Here is a 12,163-nt window from a genome sequence, read left to right as displayed (position 1 = left end):
CTGTTCGAATGAGACCTTTAACTGCTGTAATTAAAAATCAAAATCAAAATCCGAGCTTTCGCCTATCAACGGCATCATTAGGGAAGAGAAAATATTGCGCATGAAGGAGCCACATTTTTAAAAAGTTGGTGTTAAGTAAAATGGGAAAGAATGAGGAAGGTATGTATGAGAGGTATAAAATATAAATTTAAGCATCATATATTTAATGTTCATTTCCAATCAGTAGTTTAAGGCCGCACTCGAACAATATAACATGCTGCTGAAGGATAAACTGATCAACAAAACATTTAATTATAACCTTAAACTTATATAACCTCAAACGTTTCGATGGTTAGGGAAGCTGCTTTTTATTAATAAATATTCCGTATAAGGAGACGGGCATTTCATATATCTCTTTTAAGGAAATGTAGAAGAAAAGACCAAAAAGAAAATTTCTCCTTTACACGATACCGTAAAATTCCGAAAATAAGCCCCTCCAAATATAAGCCCCCCAAAATCATAACGCAAAAAACCCTCCGTTAAATCGCCCCTCCGAATATAAGCCCCGCGGGGGCTTGTAATTGGAATTTGCCCTGGAATACAAAGAAAAACAAAGCAATAAATGGTAAATCTCCTTCGATTTTAAAACGCAAACTTCCCTCCGAATATAAGCCCCTCCAAAAATAAGCCCCTCAAAAAGGGCCTTTGAAAAATATAAGCCCCGGGGCTTATTTTCGGAATTTTACGGTACCTTTATTGAAAGGCTTATTCAGGATTACCCAACGATTGTTTTCTCTAACATATCTGTTCGGAGACGCAAATATTGCCTAGAATTTTCTATTACTCTATTACTTAATTTAGGACGGCTAAAAATTTCTAGATTACGCATTCCATTCATGGACAATTTTCGAAGCTTATCTAATAAATTCCCTATGACTTTTCTCTTTAAGTTTAATTTTTCACATTTCACTGCCCAGGTAAGAATACTTTTCGTACAAAAAAGGAAACCTAAAATTTTCGGATTCAAAAATGTGCCGGAGAGAGGAATCAGAAAAGTTTTCACTTTCGCAATGACGTTAAATTGCATCTGAAATTTTCGGGAAAATAATACTGAAGCCCTTGGTAATTTGAAAAGACTCAAGTTCCCCTAGGCTGACCGAACAGGTACAAATTTTATAGCGCCGCTTCAGTAAGAATGCATTTCTATAGATCGAAAAGTACTCTGGATAGCCTAACTGAGTGTTTTCAATGTTTTTAGGAGAAAACTGTCTTTGGGTGCTCCTGCTTATTCCTCTTTGGTCTCTCCAGTAACCTACTTAAACTAAATTTTTTCTTTTTTAGAACAGAAACTACAGTTGGATTAATTGCTGCAGCAATCCTATTCTTTGCGATGGGCATCCTGCTGTGCTGCTGCTGGTCCAAATGTCCGCTGGCTCAACGCAGAAAGAGACGTCAAATGCAAACCTCTGATGTACCTTACCCTGGAATGCACCCACCATTAACACAGTCATCCCAAGGAGACCACAATAATGCCAATTGACATTTCTTCCAAGGGGATGTTTTGTTTGTCTTTAGTTATCTCAGCAGCAGAGATAGATAGTAACCGTGCAACTATTTTATGACCAGCGAAACGAAAAACAATCCGCATGAAAGCACTTAAGCCAATATATATTTGTCAACTTTTTACTGACTTCCGTTTAGTCAGTAAAAAAACAGAATACGAACCGAGTCAGTGCTTTATAGACGTCATCATTCCACGATATCATTGTCAAATGCAAACCGCTGATGTACCTTACCCTGGAACGCACCTATCGCTACCACAGTCATCCCAAGGAGACCACAATAATGCCAATTGACATTTCTTCCAAGAGGATATGTTATCTCAATTTAATTTTTTGAAATTAAAAGTCAAAACTGTCTCATAAAGAACTTAGATTGACGCTAGAATGTGTATAATTTATTTATGTAACTAGACTGTAAAAAGAAGGTTTCTCGTAAGCAAGAGAACGATAGTGGAAACTTAGAGGAGGTTGTATTGTTTTCTTATCAAATAAAACTTTGCCAAGGACCTGAACTTGCTTGATATCCCTTCTGGCTGAGACCCTGTCAAACTCTTTGTATAACGCCAAAACGTTTTATATCCATTAATTTAGAACTAATTATGGAAAATTTAATTTGCACTTTTGTTTTCCTGCATGAAATAATTTGTATAAATGATGAAAGCGTTTTCCTTTCCGTTCAGTAGACCTCGCTGTAGTTGTTTATCTTCCCTTCTGATACACCCTTCTACAAATATTGGCTCCTGATCATAGCCTGCTAGCAGACTCACTTTCCGAAATCATACACGTGTGCCCCCTAGTTTCATTACCCTACTTGCTAGCATTTTCAGTCAATTTTTCTATTTTCTAAGGTCTGATATTGATTTATGGACTAATCAGCCAGTTTCAGTCGTTTTAAATATTTGGACAGTTTTTGCCAAATTAGGTAACTAAGTGTTGTTCTCTTTTTTTTTGTTAAGACAAATACGTACAGAATATTGATGGTGATGTTGGTAAATGTTCAGCTTATATTGTCATCGTATAACGTTTTTGCAACGCAACTGCGTTTGTTTCCGCTTAAGTTTCAGAAGGTAACAGAACCCTTTTCAGCCTTTTAGTGTCCGCGACAGCGGAGAAAACGATGTGGTGGCATATCGATGCCCTCTGTAAGTGCCAGTATCAGAAGCATATAACCCGGCCTCTGGTGGTATGTCATAAGTTTCTAGCGAAATGATGGTCTTCTTAATCAGCTTTCTTGTTTGTCTTTACTTTGTCTCAGCAGCAGAAATAGATGGTAACCATGTAAATATTTTATGACCAGCGGAACGAAAAACAATCCGCATGAAAGCACTTAAGCCAATATATGTTTGTCAACTTTTTACTGACTTCCGTTTAGTCAGTAAAACAACAGAATTCTAACCGAGTCACAGCTATATAGAGGTCATCATTCCACGATTTCTTTGCTCAGTTTTATTTACCTCGGGTACCGAGCGCACCAGGACCGTATAATGAAAGGTGTTTTCTTCGCAGGCTTTGTTGTATTTCTCTCTTTGGCCACAGGTAAGCAAAAATTTCTGTTGATCATTATCGCAATTTATCAGGGGCAACCAACGTCAATTTTCGGAAAATATCTGTTCGGAAGACGATTTGAGATCTAGAATTTTCGGAACATTTGTTGTAAAATTTCTTGCTTGTCTGCCTCTCCTAGGATTTTCGAACACTGATCTAACAACATGGTATAATTGCCCATTTTTAACGGATTTTTATTCTAAAAAGGTCACCTAGAATTTTTGGGAGCCTTTTTTCTGGCTGAAATTTTCCCTGTTATTTTCGTATCACTAGACTTTCAGCTAGGAAATCTGAACAGATGAAAAATTTTTAGGGGATGAAAATATGCCGATACCTACGGTTTAAATACTAAAATACGTTTAACAATGTTATGTTTAAGTGGTTTTGAACCATATTCTCGTTGGGTGCTCCTGATTTATATCAGTTCCAAATAAGCGAGTTATGAAAATTTGGTGTAACAAAATCTACAAATAGCACTTTGAAACTGGGAAGACCTCAAAGAAAACAATAACCAGAAAATGAAGTCCATAGTATAGTGTTAAGGTTTAGGTCGGTAAGATATCCAGTGGATCGAGGAAAAACAGTTTAGTATTCTTACAAATAGCGAGCTGTGAATCTTTAATTAAGAGACAAATGGACTAAACGTTGTGTCAGCCGACAATCGTTGCAAGAAAAATGTTACACTAAAACGTTTCAGTGTAAATTAAGAAGCAGTAGACTCAGCAGTTTCTTCAAATTCCAAAAACGTTCCTTATAGCAATAAAGACTTGTTGTTATTTATAAAATGAATAAATAATAATGATGATGATGATGAGTTTCCGATTACTCTTTGGTCAAGACAATGCCCACTTGAGATAACAGTTCATCATGTAAAATAACGGCTTAGTTTTCATAACTACAGCAATATTTTTTCCTTACCAAAACGTGACGGCGCATTTCTTACCGTCACCAAGGTAAAGGAAATATTTCGGCTCTGTTTTAGACATCAACAGGGAAGTAATCCAAACGGTTGTATGTTGAGCACTAGCTAGGTATTAGTATTTTATCCCTGAGGGTATGCGGAGGTCGTGAGGGGGGGGGGGCATGGTACTTGGTATCCGGACTTATTTCCCTGTACCTTGTTCTAGACGGGAAGAGAAAGAAAACCCGTACCCAATCCTAAGTATACGCGAATAAAGAAATGTCCCCCTTCCCGCGCCCGCGAAGGACCTGGCGAGTAGGTATAAGGAAGTAAGAGGCAGCGCAGTTAGGATGGGCCGGCGATAGCAAAGTTGAGTGGTATGGAGCCTGAACACGTAGCCTGCATCGCATACATTTTTTAACAACAGAGTTTAGTTTCGACTGCGGGGCAGGCTATGAAGACGCTGTAATAGATATAACTTTATGTTAACGACTCAAGGTAAAAAGTGAATTTAACTGCCTTTGTTCTTGCCCGTCTGGATTCTAAATGTTGTCGTGTCCCACAAAACGCACCGCGCATGAACCACGCCTGTTACTGGACTAGATAGATTTGTTTGCAGAAAATCGCTATCATTTTACTAAGCTTGATTGATGCCATTTCAACAAAAAATCGCTGTCATTTTACAAGGCTTTATTGATGCCATTTCATTCTTATAACAACAGCGTCAGTTTTACTATTTTTAAATTAACATTAAGTACTACGCTGCACAGGTTTTTCAATCTTTATTAACTTTGTTTTCTTGTTTTCACAGTTACACGTGGCCTTACAAGCTGTGGTACGTACAGCTGCCCTCGGCCCAGTGACCCCGCAGGTCGCACACGATGTTGTTCTTGGTTCGGTAGTCGCTCTTGCTGTCTACCTGGAGGTTCCACATGTAGTGACAGCGGAAGAGCGTTGCGTAATTATTGTCCCTCACCAACAGATGACAAAAATGACCGTCTTTGCTGTATCATAAACAACCAGCCAAAATGCTGCAAGCTACTTATAAGGTAAAAATTCGCTTTATGAGAACATTTTAAATAAAATGAATTGATAAGAGTAACTTACCTAAGAATTCACCGAGCGTAGTGCGATTAAAGATAAAAATTAATTGTCACATTAAAGATGTTGAGACCTCGGTAAGACGAAGCTTTGTGTTTTATTTATTTTATTCCGTCGACGTCCACCCTGAGGTCAGGGCCACATTTTAAATTCCTAAAATAATCCTCTGAAGAAATTTTTAAAATTTCTTGCTCGAAACTTTTCTTTTAATTCAACGTGTCAAGCTAAAGCAGCCTTAAATCGTAGCCTTAAGCAAAAAAAGGGTGTTTGAAACTTTTTTGAAAAAAATTTATAGAGAAGAACAGTTAACGTTTTAAAAGTGGTTTTTCATGAGACAAGAGAAGATAATGGATTCATTCTTTGTGGTCAGCGGATTCCGGGGCCACCGTATGCTCTCAGATTTTCATTGGCCTTTGAAAACGCACCAGTGAATTGTTTTTCAGTTGGAATAAGGAGATAAGATTGTTTGGATTATTCAGAGACGGATTATTTTACAGTTTAGCACCATGACATCCGTTACCCTTTCCTCTGACTCCTTCTGTGATCACAAATTTCACAACCTCGTCCCCAGGGCGCTTTCCCCTGGCTTTGAAGGTGCGGCGGGAACCCGCCCCACCTCCAAAGCCAGGAAAAAGCGCCCTGGGGACGAGGTTGCAAATTTCATTAACTTTTTTCCTGGTATTACTCGATCCTTGCTGACAATGATCACGATTCTTAATTTAATTTTTTTTCCAGTGTTGGGGCCTTGTTAGGAATCATATCCGGAGGAGTTGTGCTACTTGTTGTGATACTCTTGGTGTGTTTATGTTGGTCTAAGTGTCCACTTGCTAAGTGCAGGGCTAGAAGAAGAAATGGGCAAATGGCTGTTGTGCATTACCCCAGAGTTGGAATAGTGCAAACTACTCTTCCACCCTACCCTGGAGCTGGTATGCAAACCCCTACACACCCCTACCCTGGAGCTGGGATACAAACCGCTTCACAACCCTACCCTGCAGGAGCTGGTATACAAACCACCATTCAACCCTATCCTGGAGCTGGGCCACAAGCAATTTCTCCACCATATCCTGGAACGGGACAAACGCAAAACGCTGGTCCACTATATCCTGGAACAGGGGTACAAGCCCAAGATGGGCATCAAGTATACGGCAAAAACTGAAGTTTAAAAGTCATTGTAATTGTGCAACAAGTGATACAAGTAAAGCACAATACAAATTGTAGTGGAACACAATTACCCCTACTCAATGTCCTCTTTGGCCTCTAGTGGAGTAAACATTTTTCGTAGTTGTTTGTTTCGTTTTCAAGAAAAGTAAAGTCAATTGGTAACTGATTTATGTTCACTGATTCACTTGGCCTGAGCCGCATCACTCTTCTGATGGGACTCAACGTGGAGGAGGTGCTATCACAGCTTCTGTATTGATATTAACGCCATATGTTGTTTAGATTTGGTAGCAACAACAACATCAACATAAGCTTTATTTGCATGACTATATGAAGTTACAGTATTACAAAAGCTTTAAGATAAAGTTTCAATTAATACTAATAATTAAAAGGGATAATAACCCAATTTAAAAAAAAACAATGATTACAATACAATGATTGCAATGGTCAATGAAGTGTCATCAGTATGATATGATAACAAGCTACTACTTAAATCATTAGCAACGAGATAAATTTTAACAAATGTGAATTTAGAGAAAAATTCTGTGAATTTGTCAGTTTAATTATTAATTCTGTGCAAGATAGCTGATTAAAATTGACAAAATTATGTTGGATTTGATTGTAGAATTTTTCCCTTGGGATTGAATACTTTGCACAGTGCAAAAGAAAATGAAATTTGTCTTCAGTTATACCAGAGTTACAAACAGGGAAGAATCTATCGTTGTGGGGAGTTTGATCGTATCTTCCAGTTTCAATCATGAGAGTTTGTGGTTGCCTGTAGCAATTTTCACAAAGTCTTTCCAATTGGTTGAATTTCTAGTTAAGGATAGATAACTTGAAATTTTATGTGAAAGTTATCCTTTCACGTTTCTGAAGTTTTAGTTTTGTTAGAATTCATTTCTAGCATCCATGAGCTGCTAAAAGAAGGCAGTTTTGCAAACCTACTTTAGATCTTGATAATATAATCAGGTCATCCGTATATAAGAGGGAGTTTAATTTTGTGCCATTCGGTAAAACGACAGGATCAGATAAAATATTTCAAACGCAAATGGAAGGTCATTGATGTACAGGGTAAAGACATCAGACCTATTTTTAAGGCACATTAACAGCCACCGATACCGATCTCTAGTAGTTTATATAGAAGTCCATCGCGCCAGATTGAGTCGAAAGCTCTCTTAAAACAAAACAAATCTTAGATTTTCTCATTGTGTTGATGTACATCGAGCCGATTTTTTGAAAACCAACCTAACGACATTTGTAGTCATTTGAGTGAAAAAGCGTCAAAAGGCATGTTTCTTAAGCCCGAGAAGCTCCAAAATCATAATAACGAAGGAAAAGGAAAGCAAAAAAGAAAGAGCGAGGGGAAGGAAAAGAGGAGAAGAACAAAAAAGCAATGGTTGAACTCTTAGTTTTTATAACAGCTACTACTATAATAGCGATAACGTTATCAAAAATCCGGCTAGCCATACTTGTCGATCAAAGTTCTCAGGGTGAAGACATGATTAGCCTGTTCCAGGCTCCGAGATAGTGGTGAAAAGTCGTTCAGTACCCCCTTTCCCAAGTCGCGCGCGTCTTATTTTTGCTTTGCTCGTTTAATACGTCCCCACTATACTATCTGAGAGCCTGGCACAGGCTAAGACATGATCTGCAGCTGTGCGGTTCTTTAGAAAGAAACCGATCTGTGATTTATGAAATACATTATTATTTAATTATTATTATATTATTATTTGTTATCTAGGGTTAGCTAGATAACAAATGGGCGTTGGAGAAAGTTACTAACTATTTTGATGAGGTGCAATAATAAACCAATTTACTATTTGTCCTACTGCTAATCTTAGTCCTAGTGTTGAGTTCATACACTGGGTGACAACCGGAAGCCGGACGTCGTGCGCGTCTGTTTCGTTCTCGCACGCTTGAGTATTCACTCTTTCCCCACTCCCTTTCAAAAGCCTACCTCGCAACCTCATCCCCAGGGTTCTCTCCTGCACGTCCCCCGGAGCTAAAAAAGGGGCGAGTAGAAAGGCAGAGTAGGAGAGAACCCTGGGAATGAGCCAGATCATATATAGGTAACCAAATAGGTTACCACGCTTTCTGGCCTGGAATTTTTAATTTCGTGTCCTTGTTTGTATGCAGCAGGGAACGCTATTCACCTTCTAAAGAACCATAATAAGGCTTTTAAGAAGGCTGTTATCTGGCTTCTAAGAAATGAATAACCGACGATTAAATAAAATAAGGAGAAAAATATTCGCTAAGTCCCAACATCGCTTGGTTATGATTTGAATTTCAACAAGAGAGATGACTTGTCTGATTCGTGTTCCGGACCGTGATGTGGTTATGACACCAACGGAAAGACGTAAAGAAAAAGCCTGGTGAACAAATCCACCCCAGTGACGTCACGACTGTGACGTCATCAGTATAATGCTTTCCAATTGACGACATAAGACTCATTTAGCGTAACATTTAGCAGGGCTTAGCTTTGTATGACTATACACACGTTGTTTGTTTTAATTCTTTATAATCTTCTTGTGGGTTCCGGCTTGGGAAACTACTGTATAATCTGTCAATTTGCCTTCTTTAATTTTGATATTTTTTGTATCTCTTAAATAGCAACAAGCAAAATTTTGTCGTGTGCTGAATTACATAAGTATGCTAGCAATGTTTCCGTGCTTTGATATGCTGCCGCATTACTTCCTTTGTCCGTCTGCTGATAATATATTAAAGTTATAAAATATTCAAAGCAAAACTGTATTGACAATTCGGTGACCCATTGAGATGTTTGGCCACTCCTGTTGTTATTAGCTCAGGAACCGAAATAGAATATTGTAATATAAAACATTATTTTGTTGTACTTTACTCGGTACAAATCGGTCGAAATAGGTCGCGTGCTGGAACCTGTTCACAACACCCAATCTACTGCATTATGACAAGCGAAGCAAATTGGATCCCGTTTTCTGTGGCATTTATTTGGATTTTATTTGCATTCGGAAAAGGCAAGTAAATAATCTTATTAGAATTATCAGTTTTGTTTGCTAACTGGATTTCATGTTACACGATGCATTGTACAAAGTCACTCCAATAAAGCAAATATTTGAGGATGTCGAAGACACATGTGATAGATAAGAGAAATATTTTTACTTCGCTAAACGTGTCAACGAAAGCGTGGAGTGTTTATGTTGATCTTGATTTCATATCGTCTCACGGATTTTTTGATGAGTCGAGTCTTTTTCGTTCAAGGTCTTAAGGAAGCTTCATGATCAATCTTCTAAACCACCATGCGCCAATGCATTATATGAGTGGTGTTTCATAATTTTTCGAAGCACAACAATGCCGTGTCTTCAGAATAATTATCGGGATGTGGCATTATTACCTGACTTCGACGACATATTTTGTCGCGTGGTCTGGCACGATAAAGATGGAGTCCCTGTTTGTCGCTCTCTGATTGTTCTCAGGGCCTCGCTAGCGTCGTTGGCGTTGAAGGTAAAATTTCTGCTCTAAAGGTAACGCACTTGGCGACTTGAGTAACCCCTAACGAATGTCACTTTTTAGTTCTTCAATTGGAGTTATTCTATTATCATTGATGCATTAAAAAAATATTCATTAGCCCTTTTTCGAAGCTATATTTTTTATTCACTTTTATGAAGACTGTAGCCCAAGACGAGGCGTTAAATACCATGCGTCGAGGACCGTCGAGGAATTAGAAAATTCTTTTTAAGATGCATCAGTGAGCTTTAACCTCCTTCTTCTTATGTTTATGTAAAGACGGGAGGAGTCTCACTTTCCGGTGGCGGGCCATAACAGAGCCTATTGCTTAACTGGAAGCCCGTCATTACAAACCCGGGAAACCGCTAAGACGTTTCGGCGGATGTATTATAGTTAAGAGTGGAATGGAAAGCCGGCAGCCCTTCAGACGTCTTTGTTGTATGTTTTTGTGGGCCTGGTGGTGCACAACGTTTAAAATAGCATTCCTATCATTTTGATCATATTGACCAATATATATAATTACGGAAGTTTACACAGTAACACGTCGCTTTTTTTCTTCAGACCTCATCGGGGCCACACCTGGGTACACTGACGGCTGAAACGTGATCTTCTTTTTTACAGGTTCAATGCTAAGTACGTTCAACACGCAAGAGGGATGCAATGCCACACTACTTTGTAATCAATCCGGCAATGTCACTTGGTTAAATTCTATCGGACAGAAGATTGAAGGTAAACACAAAACCAAGCAAAATATAGCTCTCCTCCAGCGAGGAATAGAACCACGGTACAGTCAAACATCGTTGTTACGGAGGGCATTGAAAGTGTTCGTATTAACGGGGGTTAAATTTATAGAAAGTAAGAAATTGACATTTTAACTGCAAAGGACCGTAAACGAATACAGTCAACTCTCTCTAAGACGGACGACTTTGGGACCGGCACTTAGTGTCCGTCTTGGAGAGGTGTCCGTCTTATAGAGAGTCAAATAAAAGGAGTAAAGAAAGGCAGGGACCAACTCTAAGTGTCCGTTTTACAGAGGTGTCCGTTAAGAGAGAGTCGACTGTATGCCGCAAAACGTAGGATCTATAAAAGACCTGACCAGCAAAAATATACACTGAGTAGACACACTGAATTCTACAAAGCTGATCGTACTACGTGAAAATTAACTTTGCAAGACATCAACACGATACCGAAGGAACCAAAAACAGAGCGGGGTCGTAGCCATAGAAAGTAAGGGCTTTCTTTCCCCAGAGACAAAGAGAACTGTCCTTTATAATAGCGAGGTATCCGTATTAAGCGGGTGTCCTTAGAGCGGAGTTTGACTGTATTCTGCTTTACCAGAATCACAGCCATAAAATGTGCCTGTTAGTCCTTTTGGGACTTTCTACCAAAAAAAAAAAGATATTTTTCCGGGGTACCCTTTTATATACCTCAACTAGTAAATTCCCTACTATTTTATATTCCCTGACGCCTGAAAAAGTACCCCTTATATAGGCCATAAGGGACCTTACGATCGCACAAAGGCGACGTCCATGAAAACGTCGCTGAAAAATAGACTTCGCATCCTTACCCCTTATTGGAATTTTTTTGGTTTTCTTTTCTGCAGATCCTAGGTTCACAACATTGGCATTTGGTTACTTTTCAACTTTGCTGATCTCTGTTGTTTCGAAGAACGATGAAGGAAATATCACTTGTATTGGCCAGGAACGTAACATAACCATAAACCTTGGAGGTGGGTTTAGAAAGGATTACATATCATTTAGTAGTGTAACAGAGATCTAGGTAACTGTGAAAGACGCTTCTAAGATAGAGCCCGATAACTAAGAACAGTGAACGCTCTTCATAATAATAATAATAATAATAATAAATAATAATAATAAAATGATTAACCAATCTTTATTAAGTATCAGAACAATAAGTAATATTTACAATTTTAAACTATATCGTATTGTTTACAAATTAAAAGCTAAATATACACCTAATTGCAATAAGGTTGTCATAGAAAAAAGCAAAAAGCCAAATAGGAATTAATTAGCATTAAATTATCATTGCTTGCAACATTCACAACACACACGCTTATAGCTGAATATTAATCACGTAATATGAAAGCCAAATCATTTGCATCAGTTTCTTGGTGTCATTCTAATGCAATTCGAGGCTGATTCATCTAGCGGATTTCAAACGTGCTCTAATTACAAACGTACATCGGATAACTACTAAAGAAAAAATGGCTCCATTTTTTTTCAATAAATATAGCCTGGGGTAAATTCCAGGAACGCGACGCGTCTTTTCGTTTAATGCTAAATAGAAAAGCCGGTCTGCGTATGTTTTGTAGTGCACAACACCATCAGATCACAATTTTCAAGCAACAAATCAGGGATGTAGGCAGGACTTTCCATCGCGGAGAGGGTGAGGCGTTCCTCCGCCAGTTCCTCTCCCG

At 38.5% G+C, this 12,163-nt stretch overlaps 2 protein-coding genes across 2 annotated transcripts in view; both read left to right on the top strand.

Annotated features, from left to right (window-relative positions):
* Nucleotides 1–2,940: 2,940 nt before the first annotated feature.
* Nucleotides 2,941–6,259, top strand: LOC140935375 (uncharacterized). Its single transcript, XM_073384924.1, has 3 exons — nucleotides 2,941–3,077; nucleotides 4,799–5,024; nucleotides 5,824–6,259. Exons 1-3 carry the CDS (start codon nucleotides 3,026–3,028, stop codon nucleotides 6,242–6,244), a joined length of 699 nt encoding a protein of 232 aa, XP_073241025.1. The 5' UTR covers nucleotides 2,941–3,025; the 3' UTR covers nucleotides 6,245–6,259.
* Nucleotides 6,260–9,011: 2,752 nt separating this feature from the next.
* Nucleotides 9,012–12,163, top strand: part of LOC140935112 (uncharacterized) — an 11,227-nt gene continuing 8,075 nt past the window's right edge. Inside the window, exons 1-3 of the mRNA XM_073384646.1 lie at nucleotides 9,012–9,236; nucleotides 10,348–10,455; nucleotides 11,330–11,455. Coding sequence (XP_073240747.1) covers nucleotides 9,167–9,236; nucleotides 10,348–10,455; nucleotides 11,330–11,455 — 304 coding nt within the window. The 5' untranslated portion in view covers nucleotides 9,012–9,166. The remainder of the gene's footprint in view (nucleotides 9,237–10,347; nucleotides 10,456–11,329; nucleotides 11,456–12,163) is intronic.

The sequence above is a fragment of the Porites lutea genome, chromosome 4 (assembly GCF_958299795.1).
Source record: "Porites lutea chromosome 4, jaPorLute2.1, whole genome shotgun sequence".
In the NCBI taxonomy this organism is placed as follows: domain Eukaryota; kingdom Metazoa; phylum Cnidaria; class Anthozoa; order Scleractinia; family Poritidae; genus Porites; species Porites lutea.
The sequence above is the reverse complement of the archived record's forward strand: the minus strand, read 5'-3'. Positions and strand labels throughout refer to the sequence as shown.

Excerpts from the sequence above, each read along its gene's own strand:
- LOC140935375 (XM_073384924.1), top strand. The coding sequence starts at position 3,026 with ATGAAAGGTGTTTTCTTCGCAGGCTTTGTTGTATTTCTCTCTTTGGCC. Across the intron at positions 3,078-4,798 it reads ATTTCTCTCTTTGGCCACAG|TTACACGTGGCCTTACAAGC; the intron begins GTAAGCAAAAAT and ends TTGTTTTCACAG. Across the intron at positions 5,025-5,823 it reads AACCAGCCAAAATGCTGCAA|TGTTGGGGCCTTGTTAGGAA; the intron begins GCTACTTATAAG and ends TTTTTTTTCCAG.